This window comes from Ictidomys tridecemlineatus, chromosome 10, assembly GCF_052094955.1.
Source record: "Ictidomys tridecemlineatus isolate mIctTri1 chromosome 10, mIctTri1.hap1, whole genome shotgun sequence".
Classification (NCBI taxonomy): domain Eukaryota; kingdom Metazoa; phylum Chordata; class Mammalia; order Rodentia; family Sciuridae; genus Ictidomys; species Ictidomys tridecemlineatus.
Window position 1 is genome coordinate 81,839,552 of NC_135486.1, and position 26,781 is coordinate 81,866,332.

The following is a 26,781-nucleotide window of genomic DNA, read 5'->3' on the forward strand; positions in this document are numbered from 1 at the left end:
ATTAAAACTAATTTAGTGGCAGTGGACCAGTAGGTGATGGAGCAGGGGTGGGGACAGGAAGACAGGAAGGAGGAAATTAAAAGGAATCATGAGGATAGTTTGTATCAAAATTTATCAAATTTTCTACTTTAAATATATGTAACTTATTACATATCAATTATACCTCAATAATGATTAACAAAACATTCAAAGTATTTGATACATTAAATTTTTTGGTACCTTTATTGTCAGATTCATGTTTTCTTCAAAATTTAAAAAAAAGTTTACAAATTTAAAAATTCTAAAAATTTGAAGTTTAGATTGCAAATATAATTATCTTGCTGAATAATACAGGGATAGAACAAAGTGATAACAACTTTTGTTAAAAACATAGAGTGATATCCAGGCAAGTTGGTACATGCATGTAAGCCCAGCAACTTGAGAGAATGAAGCAGGAAACTGGCAAGTTGGGAGGCCAGCCTCACCCCAACTTAGGGAGACCCTGGACTGGGGTTGTAGTTCAGAGGCAAAGTACTGGTTCAACTCCCAGTATGTAACTACGGATGTTTCAATAAATAATGAAGTGGGGCTGAGGTTGTGGCTCAGTGGTAGAGCGCTGGCCTAGCATGTGTGAGGCCCTGGGTTCAATTATCAGCACCACATAAAAATAAATAAAGATATTACAACTAAAAACTAAATAAATAAAAATTGATTAAATAAATAGGTAGGCAAGTAAATAAATAAATAAATAAATAATGAAGTGGTTAAAATTGACATTTGGATTTCATTATAACTTAAAAGTTCTAAATATTTCTTTGATCTTTTAAAAATATTTAAAATGGCCAAGTAAGGAGGTTCATGCTGTAATCCCACCGACTCCAGGCTGAACCAAAAGAATCCCAAATTCACTGCCAGACAGGGCACCTTAGTGAAACCTTGCCTCAAAATAAAATTAAAAGGACTAGAAATGTAGCGCAGTCATAAAGCACTTGCCTAGCATGTGCAAGGCCTTAATTCAATTCCCATCCCTGGAAAAAAAACAAAAAGGAAGAAACACGTAAAAACTTACACATCACAAAGAAATTATTTTACAAAAAAAGGTTTTGTTCTATATTCTAAAAGTCTTGGGGTTGAGGTTGTGGCTTAGTGGTATAGCGCTTGCCTAGCATGTGTGAGGCATTGGATTCAATTCTAAGCACCACATGTAAATAAATAAAATATAGGTCCATTGACAACTAAAAACTATTTTTTAAAAAGTCTTACAAAAACATTATGAAAAGGACTTTTATGGTTACTTGGACTTTAATGTATATAATTAAATTTATTATAATCATAAACTAAAACCCTAAATTTTCTTAACTTATGAACCTTGCCACTCTATTTATAAGACCATTTTTAATAATAAAGAGAAAAACATTTGTCTTTAAATTTAAAAAAATATATATGAAAGTTAACAAATAATTTTAAAGGTATACTTAAAACTTAGGTCCTTGTTTATTCTCTCCCAAAAGAACTGTAAGAATGAAGAAAACTTGATAAGTATCTCATGTACAGAAAAAAATGCTGAGAAAGAAATACATTTAAAAGTCATCCAAATTGTAATAATGATGAAAAGTAATAAAGACTACCTTGTTTTTTCTTTTAGTAGTGGGGACTGAATCACAGATGCTCTATCTAAATTATATCCCCAGCCCTTTTATTTTGAGATTTTCCTGCCTCAGCCTCCTGAGTAATAGGATTACAGACATGCACAACCTTACTGTGAACTGTGGTTTATAAGCATCTAAGATATTTTTTAGAAAAATAACTAACATCAAGCAAATCTTCAAGAGCAAAGACTTTCTCCCCTTGTCTTCCTTGGCAATATCCTACTGTACTATGGAGAAGAGAAAACTGGTTCAAAAAGCCTATAAGAACTATAAATAGGGAATATCAGTAGAGGCAACCACAGTCAAAGATATACAAGCCATCTCTACCTGTTTATATCATTTTTTTTTAGTTGCTGATGGACCTTTATTCATTTATTTATATGCAGTGCTGGGAATTAAACCCAATGTCTCACACATTCAAGGCAAGTGCTCTACCCCAGCCTTATTCTTATCATATTAAAGAACTCTTTAAAACAAGTTCCTACAGACATCAAATCCCATGTGTTTCATCAAATCCTCTTTTATGTAAGAACTTAGTACCAATAAACAAAACCCACAAACATAAATATCCCAAAGACAGTCACAAAAAGCTATGTATTCTTATACCTTTATGCTCGTTCTGATAATAATCTTAGTGATTAATTTTAAAAATCCCGATTTGTTCTTAACAATATTTATTTATTCATGTATCACTAGTCATTCACTACCATGGTTATAAACGGCTTGTTTGAAAATATTATGCTAGTGTATTATAGTATTTAAAAGATCACAGTAATGCCACATTTAATATGACATCACACTGAATTTATTTGCTTGTTGCTAATTTCTTTCTACAGGGAATTGAACTAAGAGGCACTTAACCACTGAGTCACATCCCTAGCCATATATATATATAAAATTTAGAGACAGGGTTTCACTGAGTCACTTAAGGCCTCGCCAAATTGCTGAGATTGGCTTTGAATTTGTGATCCTTCTGCCTCAGTATCCCTAGCTACTGGGATTACAGGCCTGCGCCACTGTGCCCAGCTCTTGTTGCTAATTTCTAACCTTAAAAATGTTTAGAGTCCAAAGGGGTTAAAAGTTGTATATATATAAAGTACAATTAAAACCTGATGTAAACTTCAAGAATAAAGAAGTAAAATGTGATTTTTTTCCTGACACTGAAGATTAAACCCAGGGATGCTCTACCAGTGAGCTATATTTCTAAATTTTTTTTTTTTTGAAACAGGGTCTTGTTAAGTTTTTGAGACTGGTCTCAAACTTGTAATCTTCCTACTTCAGACTTTCTAAAATGGAATTAAAAAAAAAAAAACCGTACAGAAAATAGACCAAAATTTTAAAATGTGCAATCAAAACTGGCTAACAAGCTGGGTATGGTAATTCATTCCTGTAATCTCAGGTACTTGGAAGACTGAGGCAGGAAGACTGCAAACTCAAGTCTAGCCAGAAGAACTCAAAGAGACCCTATCTAAAAAAAAAAAAAAAAAACAGAACAGCTGGATTAAAGCTCAGTGGTAAAGCACCCCTATCTTCAACATCCAATACAAAAAGATTAAAAAGACAGGGGGGTATAGCTCAGTGGTAGAGAACTTGCTCACCATGCAGGAAATAGTGGGTTTGATCCCCAGTACCAGAAAAAAAGAAAGAAGAAATAACAAAAAAGTTAGCTAACAATACAGGCATTTAAAAATCACATTAGTAAATTAAAGTTCCTTGTGACTTTTTTAATTAAAATGTACTTTACAAACATTAAACAGAGTCTTGAAGTAGCCCTGAAACTCAAAGAATAAAACTCACACTTACATTCCCTGATCTATATCAATAAAAGATAACTGTGGTAAATCTACACTAAAATAACATCTTTCCCCTGAAAAGAAGCTATGGCTCAAGTCTTCCATCATCCATCAGGGTCATGAAGCCCAAACTACCATATCATGCTAACCCTTAAAAGTATTCAAGACCACACCTGCCTTAAGTCTACCAGTGTTAACAATTATAGTTTTACCCCTGTTCATGTCACTAAACCAAAAGACACCATCCAGGTCAATTCCCTATCAGCTCTAAACATACTCTCTTACACCCATATCTTCCACATCCTTCTTGACAGCTGAAACTTTCCACTGTGCTCTCTGGAACACAGTGTCATCTGGATAAGGTGCTACATAACTTAAACATCCCCTTCAGATTCTTGCTTCAACAAATACTTGGGACAACCCTGTCCACTGTGGCTATCTCAAATAAATGATGACTACTTTGCTCCCATAGCTCTTATCACTGGATAGGGAGATGGGTAGGTTCCCTTGTTATGTAATGCGAACTATAAGCCTCTTTCTCTAAAACCCTCCAGGTATAAAATCTCATGTCACCAGACTTTATCACACAGAAGACCTCACTGTTAGGGCAGAATTTGGCAAAGTACAAGCCCTTTGATCATTCACCTGTTTTTGTACACATAGCTCAACAGCTAAAAATGATTTTTATACTTTTAAGGTTGGAAAAAAATCAATAGGGCCATTTCATGATATATGAAATTTAAATTTCAGTGTCCATAAATAAAGTTTTACTGGAATATTGCCAGATCCACTTATTTACAAATTGTCTGTTATTATTTCTGTGGTGTAACAGCATAAAGTTGAGTACTAGACAGAGCCAGTATGTTCTGCAAAACCTAAAATATTTAGTTAGTATCCAGTCCTTGACAAAAACTTTGCCAACCACCGCTTTAGAACCTATATTACTATCACTCCCCTACACTACTCCCATCTTTCTTCTTTTGGCTCCTTGACAGACTCTCCTCCAGTCATCTTATTCTCTGCTCTCATATTCGTCATCACCTAGATTCGGTTTTCACTAACAATTGTTATCACTAAATAATCTCCATTTAGCACATCCTACTCTCTTGACTACCACCTATTTCCAATTTACTCTATTCCAACAACCCTTTAATTTCATTATTTATTATCTCTTATCTTCTATTATCCTCATTTCCCTATCTATTAACTTTAAATATCATGACCCATCAGTATAACCCCCTTGCACTAACACTCAACTCATTCAGTATATTCGCATAATAAAACAACCTGACTAAATTCTACTTTGTGCCCACAGCCATATATAGGCAAACCAGAAATGAGAAAAATTTCAAACTCTGCAAAATTGCTTCATTTAAAATTCTTGACCATGATCCTCAAATGGTAGACCAAACAATTAGACTAAATTCCCCTAGTAAATTTTCTTTGCCATTATTAAACTATTTTGTGTTTTGTCTGCTCAAATCTGTAATGCTCATCTCATTCTTACAACTGATAACATTGCTTCTTATGTCACACACACACACACACACACAAAAAAAAAAATATTTATCAGAAGAGAATTTCCAAAAAAAAAAAATTACTCTTTTTTTAAAATATCTTTTTTTACCCCCAGTTCCCCCACCAGTTATGACCATTCCTCTTTTTGGCAAAGCTCCTAAAAACAATAATTTATATTGTCTGACCCTCCCATTCTCTCCTACATCCATTCCATTCAGGCTTTTGCTTCCACCACACTACAACTATTTATCAACATCACTAAAAATCTCCACTTGAAAAAATCTATAGCCAGTCTTTATTATATGACACACATTCCCTTTAATTTGGTTTCCTATTGCTTTTCTTCCAAACTAGGTCTCTTATTTTCTCTACCTCAACTCACCACTCCCTTGGTCTAGTCTCATGGCTTTAAGTAACTTCATATGCATAAAATTCCCAAAGTTATATCCAAAATCTGGTCCCCTTTCCTGACTAGCAAGAATACATACAGCTGGTTAGTCAGTATTTCTATTTAGATGTCTAACGGATACCTCAACCCTAATATATCAATGGTATGCAGAATAGCCCACCACTATATCTACATCCTAAACCCTGGAACCTGTGAGTATTTTTTATGTTATATGGCAAAAGAAACTTTGCAGTTTCTAAGCTTATGAATCTTAAAACAGGGAAAATTACTCTATTTTTTCAGGGTAGGCCCAATTTTACCACACTGGCCCTTTAAAAAGAGAGAATTCTCTGACTAAAAGCAAAAGAGATGCAACAGAAGGAAAGTGGGAGAGATTCCAAATGTGAAAAAATTCAGTATGTCATGACTGGCTCCAAGATGGAGAGGAGGTAGAGGGGATTGTGTAGTAAGGAAAGCAAAGACCTTATAGAAGCCCTACAAGCTTAGGTTGGGCTCCCAGCTGATATCCAACACACAAATGGGCACCTTGATCCCATAATCACAAGGAAACAAATTCTATCAATAACCTGAATAAACTTCAGAAGCAGATTCTTTCAGATAAGAACACAGGCCATCAAACACCTTGATGGCCTTTAAATGAAGTAAATGAACCAGCTTGAGCCCAGCCTTTCTGACTTAAAAAACTGTGACATAAGTTAATGTTGTTTAACTGCTAAATTTGCAGTAGTATGTTCAGACAGCAATGGAAAACCCAAATATACAACAAAACTGAATTCATCACCTTCCCCACAACCTATTACACTCATAGTCTTTCCTATCTTTGTTAACAACTCCATTGCTTTTATTTATCAGGGATCAAAACCTCTGGAATCACATATGGATCCTCTCTGATCTTGTAACTTATCTGTAAAAAGTCACATGGGTTCTACCTTTCGCTGTATTCAGAATCGGATCACCTCTCACTACCTCTTCCACTATTACCACCGTCTCCACTAAATTATTGCCAGCAATCTCCTAATGTCCACCCTAGTATTCTTGACTCTCTATTCATGAAAATATAGCCATAAGTTCTTTCAAAACTCAAGTCAGACTATGTTACATCTCAGTTCAGAACTCTTCAATTGCTTGTTTTTCACCCAAACTAAAAGACAAAGCCCTTACACTAGCATATACAACCCTTCACTCTGTCCTCATTTCCTACTGCATTTTCTCACTTGCTTACTCTATGTCAACCACCTGTCCCTGCCTATATTCATTTTCATATTAACCACATAAAAACCTTAATAATACTTAATATTTGCTAAATAATACTTACTATGAACCAGATACCATTCTAATTGCTTTAGATGTATTATCTTATTCAATTACATTAACTATTTCCCCTATTTTACAGATAATAAAATTTGAGTTACAGAGAGAAAAATTAACCTAAGGGTTCCATCAGTAAGTGGTGAAGCCAGACATCAAAATCACAAGTACATTAAACCTACCCTACAGCTCAAATTCTTAATCTCAATGGTGCCTCCCACTTATTATCCTCATTGGTCTCTGGAGACAAGTATAGAATAAACAGAAAGTGGCACAAAGAACTAAGATGTGGGTGAGAAAAATTAGGTATCAGGAAACTGAGAGTTAAAACACTTCTTGGGCTAAAAATCAGCACATAATTAGATACTTTAAACTTACTTTTTCTGTAGTAACAGTCAAGGACGGAACCAATGCAGGTGATGGCTCTGGTTGCTTCTTGTGTTTTTGTTTGTGTTTGTCTTTTTCTTTATATTTCTAAAAATAAACAGAAGTAATTTAAATTTAAATCATAACTCATACATATGCAATGCAGAGATTCTTTTAAACCATATAGTAATTTAAAACAATATTAAAAAGTAACTTCTGACAAAGGATAACCAAAAAAAAAAATCATCTGATTTTGGACATAAATAAGTAAAACTAATCTATTTTTAAATGAATTATCCACCCTTATCCTTGATCAATCTAAAACAACACTACTACTAAACAAATGCTACGTTTATATTTAGCAAAATGTATACTTTTTCTTAAAAAAAAATACTTTTTATAAACAGCACTTTCAAGTTTGTATAGCCCTTTACATGTATTATCACATTGAAAAGTACCACACTCCACTTCCATACAATTCCATATCCCAAAAACTGGAGATCAGGGCATAGAAACTTAGACAAGAAATACTTACAAAATTATGAATTAGTTATCTCTAACAACAACAACAACAACAAAAGTTAGGTGTGCTTCAAAGTACCTTAGTTTAAGTAGTTTATTAATTGAATATAAAAAAGGAAGTTAATTAAATGAGAAATCAACTACATATTAGGAGCCCAACTTTGTTTCATGTCAAGAATTTTAACCTAAATGTTCTTAGTTGTTGTAATCAGACAGGTTAAAAAAAAAAAAAAAGTATAGAGATCTGGGGTTGAGCTCAGTACCAAAGCATTTGACTAACATGGATGAGGGGTTTGATCCCCAGCCCCATTAAAAATGAATTAATATAAAAACAGTATTGATATTTATCTATTTTTTGTACACAGGGGTACTCTGTCACTGAGCTACATCCCTAGCCCTTTAGCATTTTGAGACAGGGCCTAAGTTGCTTAGGGCCTCACTAAATTGCTAAGGCTGGCTTTAAATTTGCAATCCTCCTGCCTCAATCTTGTGAGTTGCAGGGATTACAGGTGTGTGCCACTGCACCCAACAAATTTACTACTAAAGACTTAGTTGAATTTATTTACTTCTTATAATGTTTAAATTTAACCATTCAAAGGACTTAATCTGTACCAGGAATGAAAAATTAATTTTTCTGTCGCTGCCCTAAAAGAGATTATATACCAGAATAAAATGCATAAAAATTAAGGATATATGTTTTACACCACACTCCCAACTACTTCTTCACTTTTACTTTGGAAGTGCGGAAGTGCATATGATATTTTCTGACCACAATGTTGTTGCAACAGAAAACACAAATTAACACTATAATACTTTTTATTTTTTGTGGAGGAAACTTTTCTATCCTTAAGTTATATTATTGTGGCAGATGACTCCCAGGGAATCATGCTTCCCATTCTTTGCAATAGGATATTTTTCCTCCAATCATAAAACATTCTCTTTCCCACTGCATTGAACCTGAGTTAGTCACACGACCTGTTTTGATCCAGCAGGATGTGGTGTACAAATGCAGGAAACCAAAGATTTCATGGCTTCTACCCAACTACCACATAAAGAACCATTACACACTCCCCTGATAATAGAGGCCAAATAGAGAATGAGAAGGAATATGTGGGAGAAATGAGGGGACACTGGCCTCCAGGCAGCAGCACCTAGTCCCAGACATGTGAAAAAAACCAACAATGAACACTTAAGCCAGCTACCAACTTTAATGTAGCTTCATGAATAAATCCAGCTAGATACTACATGGAAGAAAGATAAACTGTCCCTGTTGAGCACTGTCTGATAAGTCTCTAAAAGTTGTAGGGTGAGTATGAGCCAGCTATCCGACTCGGTGGTAGTTTCCCAAAACATAAAAAATCAGAATACTATAGCAATATAGCCACCTCAATGCTTACAGCAGCACAATTCACAATAATAATTATGAAATCAACTCAGGTACTTGTCAATAAATGAATAAATTAACAAATAGTGGTGTGACACATATAAGGGAGTTCTACTCAGTCATAAAGAAAAAAAATGAAATTATAGCATTTCCTGATAAATAGATGGGAATGGAGAATATCATAAATAAACCTACTCACAAATTCAAAGGTTGAATGTTTTCTCTCATGGGAGGGAAAGATAGGATAACATAAAGGAAGATCATAGCATAGAAGGAGGAGATTAAGAGGCAGAATGGAGGGATGGGAAAGTGGAGGCAATGTGGAATGTATTCTTTAAAAACTCATTTTATGGCTGGGCATGGAAGTGCATACCTATAACTTAGCAATGGTCTAAGCAACTTAGCAGAACCCTGTTCTCAAAAATAAAAAAGGCTGGGGATACAACTCAATGGTTAAGCGTTCCTGAGTTCAATTTCTGGTACAAATATATATACATATATATATATATTTTTAAATCATGTTATGTGTATAGATATGTATAAGTAAAAAGAACCAATCAAATGCAAATAGATGAGCTAAAGGAAGTCTAGTAGAGGATGAAGAAAGAGGGAGGAAAGGGGAGAACAAGAGGGAAACAGAGGAATCAAGAAATGAAATCCAATTCCATGCATGTATGAGTTTTTCCAGATGAACCAACTATTAGTAAAACTAGAGAGAGGTCTAAGTACGCTCCCTCCTTTCATAAAGGCTTGATTTTTTTTAAATAATAAAAAATGTGAAAAAGAAAAGTTATGGGGTAGTTTACCAGCAACAGTAAATACTTAAAACAAGACTAGAATACAAGACTGAGTCATACAAGCTAAGAAAGTACAAACTGAAAACAATAATATTGGCTTTTTTGTTTTGTTATGTAGTACTGGATATTAAATAAAACTTGCTACATCCTCAGGCCTTTTTATTTTTTGAGACAGGCTCAAACAGATTTTCCCAGGCTGTCCTCAAAATTGCTCTCCCTTTAAAACACATAAGGAGTTTTCTATACCTTTTTTTTTAAAATCTGTGTTCTTCCCATAATGGGCTTTATTTTTCCAGGGCATAAAAGATAGAATAATTTAATAGTAAATGATCCTAAGTAACCAAAAGGCAAACAAATTCTAATAATCTCCAAGGCACATGAGATTATTAACGTAAGGTACACACCTGTCAAATATGCAAAAATGTTACATATAGAGACAGAAAAGTTATATAGAGCAAATCATGAATAAAACAAAACTTTGGACTTACATAATACATCAAGAAATGGGTTTTTCTTGTGTTTTTGTTTTGTTTTGTTTTTGGTACTGGGGATTAAATCCAGGGGCACTTAACCTCTGAACCACATATACAGCAAGCACATTTTTATATTTTAGTAGAAACAGGGTCTCACTAAGTTGCTTAGGGCCTCACTAAGTTACTTAAGGGCCTCACTAAATTGCTGAGGCTGGCTTTGAACTTTTGATCCTCCTGTCAGCCTTCCCAGCCACTGGGATTATAGGCAAAAACCACAGTGCCCAGCTTGGGTTTTGTTTTTTGGTTGTTTGTTTCATTTTTTTTTATTGGCTGTTCAAAACATTACAAAGCTCTTGACATATCATATTTCATACATTAGATTCAAGTGGGTTATGAACTCCCATTTTTTACCCCGTATACAGATTGCAGAATCACATCGGTTACACATCCACATTTTTACATAATGCCATATTAGTAACTGTTGTATTCTGCTACCTATCCTATCCTCTACTATCCCTCCTCCCCTCCCCTCCCATCTTCTCTCTCTACCCCATCTACTATAATTCATTTCTCTCCTTGTTTTTCTTTTCCCATTCCTCTCACAACAATGAGGGTTCTCCTTCCATTTCCATGCAATTTCCTTTTTCTCTCCCTTTCCCCACCCTCCTCATGTCTCTGTTTAATGTTAATCTTTTCCTCATGCTCTTCTTCCCTGCTCTGTTCTTAGTTGCTCTCATTATATCAAAGAAGACATTTGATATTTGTTTTTTAGGGATTGGCTAGCTTCACTTAGAATAATCTGCTCTAATGCCATCCATTTCCCTGCAAATTCCATGATTTTGTCATTTTTTAGTGCTGTGTAATACTCCATTGTGTATAAATGCCACATTTTTTTTTATCCATTCATCTATTGAAGGGCATCTGGGTTGGTTCCACAGTCTAGCTATTGTGAATTGTGCTGCTATGAACATTGATGTGGCAGTATCCCTGTAGTACGCTCTTTTAAGAAGTCTTCAGGGGAATAGTCCGAAAGGGCAATAGCTGGGTCAAATGGTGGTTCCATTCCAGCTTTCCCAGGAATCTCCTCCATACTGCTTTCCAAATTGGCCGAACCAATTTGCAGTCCCACCAGCAATGTACAAGAGTACCCTTTTCCCCACATCCTCGCCAGCACTTGTTGTTTGACTTCATACTGGCTGCCAATCTTACTGGAGTGGATTTTGTTTTAATAAGACTCAACGTTGCCTAAATTATAGGGAAATGAGCACTTACATATATTATTAAACAGAATATAAATAAATGAAGGACAATTTTTAAAACAACAATTAGAAACCATTAATGTATTCAAACCCTCTGAATGTCATTTCACCTCTAAGAGATAAACAATGGTTTAAATACAATCTATTAAATACAGATTTAAATACAGCAACATACAGATACTATGGGGGAAATGAAAAAAAAAAAAACAATGTACAGAAGAGGTGTGTTTGAAAAATAAGCATGTTATAATCTCAGCTACTCAGAAGGATGAATTAGGAGGATCACAAATTTGAGTCTAATCTCAGCCACTCATCAAGACACTGTCTAAAAACAAAAAATAAAAAGGGACAGGGATATAGCTCAGTGGTCAAGCATCCCTGGGGTCAATCCCAAGTACTAAAAAAAAGCATGGATTATTTTTACGTAAACACATAGGTTAAGATGGTCAATGTCACTCCAAACAGAATCCATATCTATAATAATTCTTTTAAATCAGTACTGTAGAAATTTGTGATTTACAAATACATGTTGTAGCAATCTTTAAAATATCTGAAAAGAAATTTATATCTTTATAGATCAGAAAGGTATGGTTTCAATAAATATAAGGTAGATTCTGTTGTCTATATTTCTCCCCAGCTCAGAAAACTTAAACCTTAAAAAAAAGAAACATTTTTGAATTTTTAAAGAAAAAGGTGGGGAGGGCTAGGGCTAGGACTCAGCTATAGTGCATGTGCCTGGCATGTGTGAGGCACTGGGTTTGATCCTCAGCACCACATATAAATAAATGAATGAATGAAAATCTATCAACAATTTAAAAATTTTTTTTTAAAAAAGTAGAGTACCCAGAATGAAAAATTTTAGAGCAGAAAATCCAAACAGTATGGGAATGCAAGAAGGAATGAAAAGAGGCAACTGCAGCAACAGTTAAGATTACTAAATAGTTTCAAATAAAGAAATAAACACAGCAGCATTTACATCTGTTTCCAGGGTCAAACAAAACGGGTTTAAAAAAATTATATATATATATATATATATATATTTCCAGAAGCATTCCTAAAGCTAGGCATGATGGTTTACATCTGTAATCCCAACAATTTGGGAAGCTGACCAAATCCTCCCAAAATTTTGGGAGAATTATCAACTTCAAGGTCAACCTAAGCACCTTATCAAGACCCAGTCTCAAAATTTAAAAATAAAATAAAATAAAAATAACAAGGGCTGGGGATGTAGCTCAACGGTAGAGTACCTCTGTGTTCAATCCCCAGTAGTGCCCCCCCCCCAAAAAAAAAGTAGTAAATACTTGTAAATCCTTGGCTAAGAATTAGAAATCTCAGATTTTTAAACAATATACATTTAGTCAGTAAACCACTAACAGAAAAGCTTGGGGCAGTGATTCCTAGAAAGAAAGCACTATTGTGCTGAAGATTACTTGTTTGGGGGGGGGGGACGGGACGGACACACTCTATCTTAAATTAGCAGAGGTTTCCTAACACAGAAAAAAGAATTTCATTATCACTACTTGACAATAAAAGTTCAACAGCAAGCCCAATATTAGAAATTAATACTTGGCCACAAAATAAGAAAAAAAATACATGTGAGCTATTTTTAAACACCTCAATTCTTCATGCTGAAATTGAGTAAGGAAAGTGGGCCTTCATTGAAAAATATGAAATGTCCTTTAAAATACAGTAAACCAATCTCTTGTAAAAACATGAGTCTTATGTTAAGTACTTTGAAATCACAAATTCTTCCAACATTACCAAAAAAAAATTTTTTTTTTTTTTTTGATGAACAAAACACAGTAAAAAGAGCCAACCAAATCAAACAACATGCAACCAAAAACTGGAAGCAAGGGAGATAATAATGTGTTACACAAAAAGTGTCAAAGAGTGATATAAACAATTTTTAGAAAACATTGGAAACTGCCTTTGGCTTAACCACATGATTCAGTTTTTAATCCTGTCTCTAATTTCCCAATTTTTTAAGAAAATAACCAGACTCCCAAAACTGGAAAGAATCAATCTCACCTTTGTTTTCCTACCTATTTAACTTTTTCTGACTAAAAAGAGTAGTTAGTACTGCATTAGGTTCAGGAGAGAAACAGGAAAACCCGAGGTTAAGGGGAGGATAAGTAAGAGGTGCTGACTCTTTCAAAGTAAAGGATCAAGGATTGAGGCTGTGCTCCCTGGAGCTCTACAAAAGTGGATCTATATGGGTTAACTCCTTGTGGAGATGGATTTATAACTCATCCAATAAACACTTTTTCAAAAAAAAAAGTGAAAGTGGGGGGTTGGGGTTGTGGTTCAGTGGTAAAGTGCTCGCCTAGCACATGTGAGGCACTAGGTTCGGTCCTCAGCACCACATAAAAATAAATAAATAAAAATAAAGATATTGTGTCCATCTACAACTAAAAAGAAAATAATTAAAAAACAATTAATAATTAATTAATTAAAGGTATTGTGTTCATCTAAGACTTAAAAAAAAAGGATTAAGGCTGTGAATGAGTGCAATGTATTCCTCCATATTAATTAGAGATACCACTTGGAATCCAATTCATTTATTGACAGGAACCTGTGTTGATTCCATAATTTATTATATGAATTGTGCTGCTACTAGAAAGGAGAATTTGTCTGGAATTCTACAAAAAAAAAAAAAAAAAACACCTGCACATTGCCCAAAGGTGAGTTTTTATATTGTATCCCATTCTCTACCTGCAGAAAAATTGCAAAACACTTCACTCTCAAACCTCGTCTCAAAAACAGTGAAAATTTTCCAAAAACAACAACAAAAAAAAATCGCCAAAATTTTAGTGAAGTGAAGCAAATGTCCAAAAAGAGCAAGATGAAACAAAGCTGCATGGCAAACAGAGTGTAGTCAAAACGTAATACAAAAAAACATAAAATAGTAAAAATCAGGTAGAAGATGTGGCTCAGTGGTAGAGTTCTTGCCTAGTATGCACAAGGCTCTGGGTTAAATCCCAAGTGCCGTAGCGAAAAATAAAACCTAAACTTTAAAAAATATACATATATAGATGTATGTACACATAAGTTATATATATCCCAAAAATTACAACCTAGGAGCAAATTTAAATCATCTTTAATAAAGACATTTCTCAAAACTGCCCCACAATAATTAAAACTTACTTGTAAAATGAATTCAAACAGAAAACTCAAGAATGAGCAGGGCTTGGTGGAGCACACCTGTAATCCCAAAGGCTCAAGAGGCTAAGGCAGGAGTATTGTGAGTTCAAAGACAGCTTCAGCAAAAGTGAAGCGCTAAACAATTCAGTGAAACCCTGCCTCTAAATAAAATACAAAATAGGGCTGGGGATGTGGCTCAGTGGTTGAGTGCCCCTGAGTTCACTCCCCAGGAAACACCCCCCCAAAAAAATATTCAAGAATGAGATGATAATAAAAAGGATTACAGAACCAAAGTAATGAATAAAATATTATAGAATTACTAAATACAAGAGAAATGGCAAGGAAAAGACGACCGACACATTGTTGAAACTAAAAAAAAAAAAAAAAGCTACTAAAAGACTTGAAATAATCACAATAAAGAAAAAAAAAAAAAAACAAGCCAGGTGTTGTGATGCATGCTTTCAAACCCAGCTACTAAGGAGACTGAGGCAAGATCCCAACTTGAAGGCCAGGCTGAGTAGCATAGTTGACCCTGCATCAAAAATAATAATGGACCATGGAGGTGGAGTGTATCTCAGTACTACAGTAATTGCCTTGCATGCACAATGCCTTGGGCTCAATCCCCAACACTGCCAAAAGGGAAAAAAAAGACATGGAGTGGGGGTGAGAGTGCTAGAAATGTACCTCAGTGGCAGAGCACTTGTCTAACCTGCATGAGGTTCTGAGTTCAATCACCCTATTTAAAAAAAAAAAAAAAAAAACTACAGAAAACAAAGATAATCAAACATAAAGATAACTTTTGTCCCTGAAGTAGAATCTAATAAGGGGGAATAGAAGATATAATCAAACATAGAACTGTACAAATTGAAAAAGAATTCTAAAACTTCTTTTATATTTAACACCCAAACTGATGGAAGGCAAGAGGGAAAGGGATAGGAAGGTGTATCCATAATCAATTCCAAAGCAACAGCAATATTCCAGGCCTCTTGTCTTGGAAATTGTGATCCACTGATCCTATATATAGCCAAGATACAGCCGAAAAACTAAGCAAGAAGACTCCTTATTATGGAGAACTCAAGAGAATATAGGTCCTAACAACTTCTTTCAAAATGTTACTTAAAAGCAAAATTCAGCCAACGTAAAATATGAAAGAAAGAACTTATTGGAGGAGCTGTGGCATAGGACTGGAAGTAAACACCTAGCAAATAAATCTAAACAAAGAATGCCCACCATACTCAGAGGATTATAGTTAAAAAAGGATATCACAGAATTTTTTATGGGAAAATTTTAACATAAAATATCTTTAAAAACATACAGACTAGACAGCAAGAAAAGTGAAATGGACACGGGCAGCCTTTCATAGCAGGAGGTCGATACAGAATTTAAAGCATTCAATGAAAACAAAACATAATAGTTTGACACCAAACAGTAACTAACATGCAGAACCCTCCCTTGATGACAGTCCCTGACTCTCACAAAAATCATGATCTTTCTTCCCCTACGTTCTAATAAATGTAGTCTTACTTCCCAGACCTGAAGTGATCATGGCCAGTAAGATAGATCGGGTCTATTTAGCCTTTGACTACTTTAGGGCTGGGATATGTTTAAGTCAGCAAAATAAAACAGAAGAAAAATTTTATTCATGGAGACAGCTGGAAATAGTCACCTCACTCTTAAAAAGGTTCTCGTCTCCCTGGCTTTAGATATTCAAGTGTTAGGCCATAAGCTTTGAAAAACTTCAGTAACCCGCAGTGAGGACTGAAAAAACCAAAAGAATCACCCAAAAAAGTCAACAATGCCCTGTCACTGCTGAACTGGCTATTGTTAAATTAACCCATCTTGGGCTAGGCATGGAGGCTAATACCAGCAACTCCAGTGACTGAGGAGGCTAAGGCAGGAAGATCACTAGTTTGAGTCCAAACTTGGCAATTTAGTGAAGTCCTGAGCAACTTAATAACAGAACAGTTAAAAGGGCTTGGGGATGTAGCGCCCTTGGGTTCAATCCCCAGTACCAAAAAAAAAAAAAAAAAGGTAAACATTAACCAATCTTTAGAAAATCCTAATCTCTAAACTTGGACAAAATAATAAACTTGCAATTGCTTTAGCCACTCCAAGCCCCTCTGATTTGAGAATTCCATTCAGAGCTAAAAACAGGGCTGAGGCTGTAGCTCACTGGTAAAACACTTGCCTCCCATGCATGAGGCACTGGGTTCAATCCTCAGCACCACATAAAAATAAATACATAAAAAGATATTGTGTCCATTTACAACTAAAGGGGGTGTGGGGCATAAAAGCAACCAAATTAAAAAAGATAGTCTTACATCTTCAATGTCTCGTTTGTTTTGTAATTTCTACTATTAAACTTAAAGATATCTTTAAGGAATTATGTTTTCTGTAAGGAAATTTTATTTGAAGTTCAATAATACCAGTTTTACTTCCATTTAGCTCATTTTGACAAAAATAACTTATCTAACTATAGCTTTTATCTATCTATGAACAGAAAATCTGGAATGTTTACTTAGCAGTAATGATGGCTATTTCTGATGGTGGTATCTTGAGTGGGTTTTTTTGTTTTATAACTTTAATTTTATAAATGCTCTGCCCTTGTTTAATTCTCTATAATTATATATATGGTTTACAAAAAGAATGAGCTAAATGAGGTAGAAAGAAACAGTTATTCACCAATCTCACTTCTTCTTATTTGGAATATAAACAGACATTTTCAAGCTTTCTGTGCAGTTACATGTGGCCACTGTATGACACTTCTAGATCCAGTCCTTAATAGCCCCAGCTATTTAGTGGCCACACTGATTTATTTAATACAAATGAGCACAGTAGTCATGAAAGCAATATTTTAAAGAAGACAGAGTCACAAAAGAGAAGAAATTTAAGTCCCTGATTTATATCTTGGAGGAAAACTGTCAATCAAGAATGCCTATTTTGAACTTAGCAGTGAATAAAAAGTAAACATGGTATAAAACCAACTGTAATTTGAATTATACTGGGTTCAGAGACAACTCTACATAACAAATCATTTCTGTATGTCTTTCAAGTGAAGCATTACTGTCCATAATTCTAAACCATCTTTTCAGGATTGTTTATATAGTGAATAGGCTCAGAAAATACTGTGTCTACCACAGGTGCAACAAGCAGCCATGTTTTCACCTTTAAGCATGAGAAAATGTCATCTGGCCCTTTTTCTGTTGTTGCTCTATGAATTAGGCCTTGGAGAATGGTGCAAACATGTTGATACTCTGGTTATTTCTTTGTTTTAAGTAATTAATTATCCTTCATCTCTGACCCAGAATTCTCCTGTGTCCCAACTACATATCTCACAAGAAGAGTAAATGTTATGCCTCTTTCACAGTTGGACAGTTTGTTGATGAGAATGTGATGCTGTTAAAGACACGGCTTTCTGGAAGAAGAGTAAGGGTCATGCAAGCCAACTATAAGATTTGAGGGAAATCTATAGTAATGAGTAGCAAAATGTGAGATATTTTATGGTCAACCAGGAAATAAATAGAATTTTATCATATGGTGATGAGAAGAAATTGAAGAGATGATTATAGACTGAATATCAGAAAATACATTTAAAGGCCAGGCGTGGTGACACAGACCTATAATCCCAACAGCTTGGAAAGTTGAGGCAAGTTCAAAGCCAGCCTTAGCAACTTAGTGAGACACTGTTTAAAAATAAAAAAGGCAGGGGATATGGCTCAGTCATTAACTACCCCTGCGTTCAATCCCTGGTACCAAAAAATAAAGGATTCTTTACCAAAAAATGCAAAAAATATGTGACAAAGACTATACACGGCCTACAGAGCCCAAAATATTTACTATGTGGTTCTTTACAGGAAAAGTTTTGACTACTGTTATGTCAAATGCACATCTTTATCCCCAAATGAGAAGAGCATCACATACAGAAGTACTAGTGGAATATATAAATCATTCATCAAACTATATCCCTTTCCTGGGTGGTCTAACAGAAGCAATACAGAATTCCAGGAGAACAAAAGAAAGCCACAACTTTGGAAAAGGATGTAAAGGTAGCAGAGGTCGTAAGAGATTCAGTATCTCAACACAGAAGCCCTGCAGAACTAACAGGAACAAAAAAGGCTAAGAGAAACTGAACACTTATGGTGAATTACCACCATGATTAGTTATTGCTCTTATAGTACCAAATGCATGATTAAATCCATTGCACAGACTGAAGGTACTTGGTAAGTAGGTTGTCTTTGGACATTCTAATGCCTCTGCCATACCACTTCTACCTAAGGGTCAATATCAGATCACACCAAGTAGCAAAGACTCCAATATGTCTCAAGTATTCTCACAGAAGAACCTAAACTCCCTTGCCAGCTGAGGCAAATAGGTATGTCAAGAATTTAGTGCAAATGCCTCATCCTCTGATTTCCAAAACCATCACTATTTTTCGGAAAATCAGATCTGTGATATAATCACACCTTTGCCAGCAGTGTTGGCTGATAAGAAACACACACACACACAATAAAATTCAAAGACCTAATCAACAAGTAAACTCTATGGGAAGAAATCACAATGCCAAATTCCTCTGGCAAAGAAAAACTGTTTTCTCCAGACTTGCACCATTAAAAAGGAAACAAAATACCTTAAGTGAACGCAAAATTTTGGAGGCTATTAGTGGCTTACTTCGATATTCTATTTAGTCTTATATCGGCTATTCTGCATCTTTGCTTTTTTTCCTTAGGGGTGGGGGGGGTGGGGGGAGAGGGAGAGGGAGAGAGAGAGAGAGAGAGAGAGAGAGAGAGAGAGAGAGAGAGAGAGAGAGAGAGAGAGAGAATTTTTTTAATATTTTTCAGTTTTCGGTGGACACAACATCTTTATTTTTACGTGGCGCTGAGGATCGAACCCAGAGCCCCTTGCATGCCAGACTCGCCCCTTACCGCTTGAGCTACATCCCCAGCCCTATCCTGCATCTTTTGAGAGGAGCCCATACCAGCAGGCTTACTGCAGTAAACTGTAGCACACACTTTGAGGATTCACAGACCTCCCTGTGCTTTTGAGCTGCAGTTTTCCATGAATGATGATTTTACCAAATAAAACTGCTTATTTAACAAAAAAAAACTCTTCATAAATCAGGCCCTTCTTAGCTAAGCAGTCATCTCATCTCATTTTGGCCTTTCCAAACATACCCTGGACATTCTAAAATGTTTTAAGTTCTGCCCTTTCTTAGCTCTCTACATATGCAGAAGTTGAAAGCTTCAACTTGAGTGCAAGATTTCAAAAGGGTAAGAACACAAAATAAGAAACAGGTGCCAGGTAACTCTCAAAGCTGAAAACTTTTAAAGGGACATAGAGTAGTAATGACAATGCATTGATTCTTATTTCTCCGGGTTACAGAAGAAATTAGTCTAATTCTCTCCAAAGAGATTAGTAACCTTAAAAGAGATATCCAATCAATCCCCCAGGTGTACAAAACACTAATCAAAAAGCCACAAACCTTCACCATAACAGAGTTTATGATGGAAAAGGTGTCTATATCTGTTGCCAGTTGTTAACAACAAACTGGAATTAAGGGTAGGAGATAAATCCCATCTCATTGTAAAAGGGCACAGATGGACTTCTGGCATATATATTTGGAACTGAGTGCATTTCTACAAATAGACAGTCCCCAACTTAATATGGTCCAACCTGTGATTTTTAAACTGGTACAAAATCTTTTCACAATACTCATTTCACAAAAGCAATACTCATTCAGTTAAAAAAAAAACATACTTTGAATTCTGAATTTTGAGCTTTTCTTGGCTAGCAATATGAGATACAATTCTATCTGGCCATCCTGGACAAAGTCAGCAAGTAGCAACTCCCAGCCAACTCTAAAACCACAAGCATTAACTATACAGTATACTATACTGTGTACCCCTAAACTGTGATGTTCACCAGATTAGGTACATCAAATGTACTCTTGACTTTTCAACTTACAACAAGCTTGCTGGAATGTAGCCCCACCTGGAGTAGAGGAGCATCTGTAATACAATTACTAATGGTGACTTTTCCTATAAACTAATACTACACTTCTGACACAACATGGATTAACTGACGATGGGGAATAGAAAGATTAGTCTGAAGACGAAATGAACTGCTACAAGATTATCAATGAAACAAATAAACGCTCATTTCCAAATAATGATACTTATCCTTTAGAAATAAATTCTTAACATTTCTGAACCCTTCCCACACCTAGTTCTGTGGCAGAGCTTCTTTAAACATAAGAACAGGAAATTTAAGTCAGAATAACTCCATTTTCTTCTAACTACCATGAGTTACTGTAAGTTACTAATAGTCCTTTACCTTCCCATGAAAAAATAGCTTAATCATTTTTTAAATTTTCAAACATTGCTTTTTTCCCATGTTTTTATTGGTGCATTATAGTTTTACATAATGATGGCAGCTTAATCATTCTTTTTTAAAAAAAATTTTTTTAGTTGTAGATGGACACAATACCTTTATTTTATTTCTCTTTATTTTTATGTGGTGCCAGGGATCAAACCTAGTTCCTCATGTATGCTAAGCAAACGCTCTACCACTGAGCCACAACCCAAGGGAGCTTAATCATTCCTAAAAAGTATTTTTTAATAGCTTCAAATTGAAGTGGTTTACAAGTGAGGTTGGTTCTTTTAAAACATTTTAACAAGTATGGAACAACAGAGATGACTTCCTTATTAAAGATCACTAAAATATATTTCTAGTGATTTCTACTACAGTCAAAGAAACTGTTAATTTTATATACCACTTTGCTACTTAAGAAAAATAAAATTCTATTTTGCAGTTGTGACATATAAAACAGGAAATATTTATTTGATCTCTGCCCTAAGCAATTTCTGGTACAGAGCTTTTCTAAAAACCCTCTAATCCCTGAATATTAGGAATAAGAGAAATACATTTGTTATTCATTATTATATGCCTCCTTTCAACCACCTTTGAGTTCATGCTAATGATTCTTTTTTATGCTAATGACTCTTATTGGTTGGATGATCATCAGAAAATCCAACCATGTATTGGAAATTTCAGTCCTACCCCTGGGCCCCTGGGAAGAGGAGAGATACTGGAGATTGAATCCAATGACTAATGACTAATGACTTAATCAATAAAGGTGATAGCATGAGACCTCTATTTAAAAAACTTAAAAAGCAGTGGGGTTTAGAGAGCTTCCAGGCTGGTGAATATTTGGAGGCACTAAGAGGGTTACACATTATGACAGGACATGGAAGCTCTACATACTTCCCCCATAAATTATCATATGTATCTTTGCCATCTGGTTGTTCCTGAATTACGGTACCTTTAATAATATACCAGTAATAGTAAACGTATTGGGCAATGAGTACTGGTGGCCCAAGCCTGTAGTCCCAGCAATGGAGGAAGCTGAAACAAACTAAACTCAAGTTCAAGGCAAGCCTAGACAACTTAATGAGATCATTAAAGATGAAATTTCCTTCTTCACACTTTATAATGAGTCCTACCTAAGAATGTGCAAATCATGATCTTAAAAGCTTAAATAAAATCTCATGGTGTCTCTTACTAAATTTACTAATTAAACCAATCCTGCCATTTTTAATTGGCAATTCAAACGACAGACACAAGATAGATCCCCACTATTGCAACATTATCACAAAAACAGCTCCATAACAAAGTCAAGATAAATGTGTACTTGCTGCCTAAAATTAAATATATGTATTTATATATACATACATATACACATACATACATACATAATAACTGTCCTAAACTTAAACATAAAGTTATATTTATTATTTTAATCCTAACAGGAAATCTAATCCTAATACTGAATACTGAAAAATTTTAAATGTTTACCTCAAAAAAGGCACAAACAAAACTTGAACCAAAAGGTATTTAAATAATTATACATTAGCATTCCCCAAATCCTAATTATTTAAAAAATGTGAAAATGTTGTGATGTGCCGAAATATTTTCAAAAACTAATTTATATCAACTATATAAGAATACTCTTCTATTTAAGATGCACTTTCTAGCCTCCTTCCATTCAAACAATTAATAAATAGTACACTGGCAATATGTTCCTAAAAGAATTATAAATCAAGTATGATAATTCTACAATATTCATTTTTAGTTTGTTAAAAATTAACTATATCCTTTAACCTAAGTAAAATATATGCAGAAGACAAGTCAGAAGAAGACAGATTAGTATTTAGGCAAGATTTTAGCATTTCAATTAAAAGACAAAATATTCTCAAACAAATAGTGTAACATTTGGCCATTAGAAAAAAATAATAAACCATTAGCACAACTAAAAAAAGAAAAACCACCCAAGAATATACAAGACTTCAGATCTGTTCTATTATAAAAGAGAAAAGCTGATGAGATAATTACTTACATGTGAAGTAATCAGTTAATGATATATAGCAACAAAGTATTATTGCTGAAGTCACCTAAAGATTTCACAAGACCACAGTTAACACATGCAAGAAATCACTCTCATGCTTTCAATCAAGTTGCACTTTAAATTTTCAATCACAATGGGTAAAATCATATTCACAAATATGGCATTATTTTAAGCCTACTCTTTGGTTTTAATGCTCTTTCATTTGTCAAAAATTTTCTGTATTTCAATGTCTCAATTTAGGCATCAGAATCTTATCTAAATAAACAAATTTTTTTATTAAATTGATGTGCTACATATTTAGCAACAACAAATCCACTTACTTTTTTCTCTTTCTCATGATGTTTATCCTGAGAGTGAGAGGAAGAATCACTTAAACTTTGATCATATGACCTATTTGATCCCCGTTTGCTCTTTTTCTAAAAAAGAAAATATATATACATATGTGTATATGTATATAAAAATTTTAAATAATTTTTGTTAGATTTAAACTAATTCAAGTGTAAAATATTTTAAATGTCTGGTAAAGTTTTTTAAAAGTCACTATTTCAATTTATATAATCCAGTTTAGACATCATCCATTGTTATAAAGAAAAAACTAACCCCAAATTTAACATTAATGCCATATTTTTGTATATTAAGTTGTGTGAAAATAGATTACCTATTTTCAATGTCTGTCTTAAAAATATATATTTCAATCAAAAGAGAAAATGCCATCGTTAAAGAAGGATGCCAAGACTAGAAGAATAGAAAAGTAAATATTTGAAGAGTTACTTTATGCCACTACTAAAGCAAGAAGCTTTTAATCTTATACTTCCAGTATTAAGAAATATGGTTTTCTAGAAACTTATCTTTACAGTTCATTAAGAAAAAAGTAAAGGAAATGTCAGTATTAGACCCATGCATTTTTCAAAGCATTACTAAAAGCATTATACATTTAAATAAAATTAAAATATTTACACAACTGCATAATAAAGTACAAAGGCAAAACTTATTTGGGGTGTTTAAAAATTATTGAGACTATAATTAGTTTAAACTAGATAAAAATGACCATAAAAGAAATGATATATGCAAATAATTTATATGATCTTATTAAATTATTAAACAGACTTCTTTCCCAACTAGCAAATGGGATAACTTTCTGTCAATAACTAGCAATGAGAAAATTCTATTTGTACAAACTTCAAAATCCATTTCATTATTTTTATATTTTTATCTGTACCACATCTCATTTAGAAAATAAAGATTCCAGCATGGCTTAATACCCAGAAGCAAAATTTTCGATTTTACAATCTCAAAATTTCTCTTGAACAGTTCATTATTTTTTATCAGTCATTAAATCAAATCCTTCACATCAAATAATAGAGATAAACCTTTAGGTAGAGTCATGTGTCACTGAAAAACTGGATACATTCTAGGGAATATGCTATTAAGTGATTTTCTCATTGTACAAATATCAGACAAAGTACTCTTACACAAACCTAGATGGTACAGTTTCCTACACACCTAGGCTATATGGTATAGCCCATGGTTTCTAGACTATAAACCTGTACAACATAATACTATACTGAATACTAATGCTAAGTATTTGTGTATCTAAGCATATCTAGACATGAAAGCTAAGGTAACATTACTAAACAAATACAAATTTTTCACTTCCAATATAAACTTATGGGATACCATCTTATATGTAGTCCCTCATCATTATGTGATGACTTTAATGACTGTATTTCATATGGTTGAAATACAGAAAACTGGAGATATGCATTGTTCATTTAGACAGGAGCCCCTATTAATGTTATTAATATGAAAGGAAAGAGGAAGAAAGGAAGGAAGAAGCAAGCCGCATTCTTGAGAAAAAGGTAATAATAAATACTAAAAGAAAAACAAAGGTGCCTTAAAACTTCAGTGTATGAACGTGTAAGGACTGAGAAAGAAACACTTGGGACATTAAAGAAATACTGACCCTTCAAAGGAACATGAACATAAATATGAAATGATTAATCATATATTACTACCAACTCAATCATCCATGCTAATTTTAACAGCAAAGACTGATTAAATCTAAAACATTTCCAAAGTTGGACTTAAATACATTTTTTAAGGTCAAAAAGCCTTACTTCAATTTTATTATTTCCTAGTAAATAAAAATGAAAATAAATTTAAAATGACATGGGTAACAGTAATGAAACAGAAAAACGAGAAACAAGTGAAAAGAAATCACAAAAGGATAATGACACACCAAAAGTCAAATTAACTGAAAATAATGTAAGAGTTCTATACAAAATAATTTTTCTACTAAATGTACAGCAAAATTTGCTATCAAGTACTTTTATATATATTCTAAGTTAGAATATTCTAGACTATTCACCTTTACAAGAGAACACAAGCAGAGAAAAATCTTTTTTAAATTAAATCTTCTCATTTCCAATAAAGAACATGCTAAACAAATTAATCATAAGTAAAAATTGAGGTAAAAGAAACTTCTTACACTTTTTTAAAATAATGGTGTCACTCTATTGTCAAAACTAATTGCTAAGTATTTTAATATTAAATTCAAAACTAATTCTTACCAGCTTACTAAAATGGTATTTACAGTAGCCACAATACTGGACGTTATCTGCACCATTACCTTCTTCTTCACATAGAAGTCCAGCAAACTGAGCACTGAAAATAAAGTCCAGGTGCATGGATTAAAAAACAATACAGCATAAAGAAATGAACAAAATTTACTCTTAAATATGTTTGTAAGAAATATATCTTCTAAGATAAAAGGCTTTATTCTAGTTGTGGCAAAGTACATCTCACTCCAACCTGCAACTGATCTTTTTTTAAAGGGTATGTATAGTTATGATTTAAAATAAGCTCTTTAGTACTTGGAGGCTGAGGAGGAGGATCCCAAATTTGAGGCCAGCCTGGGCAACTTAATGAGACCCTTTCTCTCAAAAAATAAAAAGGTCTGGGAATCTAGCTCAGTGGTAGAGCACCCTTGGGTTTAATTTCCAGTATGAATAAATGAAAAAATAAGTTCTTCATCTCTACCAAGGATGAAGATGTATGCATATTAATGCTAGCAAATAGACATTACGTTTGGCACAGGGGCTAGGATATAGCTCAGTGATAGAGTGCTTGCCTAGCAAGTGCTAGGCCCTTTGTTCAATCCCTAGCACCCAAAAAAAAAAAAAAGAATAAATAGAGACAGACAGAAGAGACATACAGACAAAGACAGAGACACAGGCAGGCACAGTACAGTGTGCCTGTAGGCCCAGCTACTCAGGAGGCTAAATGAAGTAGAAAGGTCAGGAGAACCCAGAATTCTGAGATCAACCTGGACAACACTATGACGTCACATTTTTAAAAAGAAAAAAACTTTAGGATAAATTACATCCTACTTCATAATTAACAATTCAGTTTACTTTTTCAATCTACATCAGAAGTACAAATAAAGCCCTTGACTCTCTAAAACGATAAAATGATATATCTAGCCCATGGATGCAAATTGAGTATGTTTAAGAGGAAAAATTCATTCACCCAGGACTAAGTTCACAACTCTTGAAGGAACAGTGACATAGCACATAGACAAGAAACTTAAGTTGTGCTCTTTAGCCAAAATCAGTAGAAGAAATAAAACTGAAACTTATGTTGTTTAGATTTTTAAAAAAAAATACAAAATACAGGGCTCTGGGGTGTCTCAGTTGTAGAATTCTTGCCTGGCACCCACTAGGCCCTGTGTTCGATTCTTGGTGCGAAGATGTGCTTGTGTGTGTGCGCACCCCCCCAACCTC

The 26,781-nt window shown here is 34.2% G+C and overlaps 1 protein-coding gene across 19 annotated transcripts in view; it reads right to left on the bottom strand.

Moving 5' to 3' along the window:
- The window catches only part of Mllt10 (MLLT10 histone lysine methyltransferase DOT1L cofactor), a 189,860-nt gene that overhangs the window by 83,317 nt on the left and 79,762 nt on the right, over positions 1-26,781 (bottom strand). For 16 of the 19 annotated variants that reach the window (XR_002484032.3, XM_040277627.2, XM_078023328.1 and 13 more), the window contains 3 exons: positions 25,570-25,663; positions 23,320-23,415; positions 7,035-7,130 (listed from right to left, as the gene is read on the bottom strand). Coding sequence is in view for 18 of the 19 variants with exons in the window: in XM_040277627.2 (XP_040133561.1) it covers positions 7,035-7,130; positions 23,320-23,415; positions 25,570-25,663 (286 nt within the window). In the remaining variant the exon portion in view is untranslated. The remainder of the gene's footprint in view (positions 1-7,034; positions 7,131-23,319; positions 23,416-25,569; positions 25,664-26,781) is intronic. The other 3 variants (XM_078023330.1, XM_078023329.1, XM_040277629.2) reach the window with 2 other exon arrangements.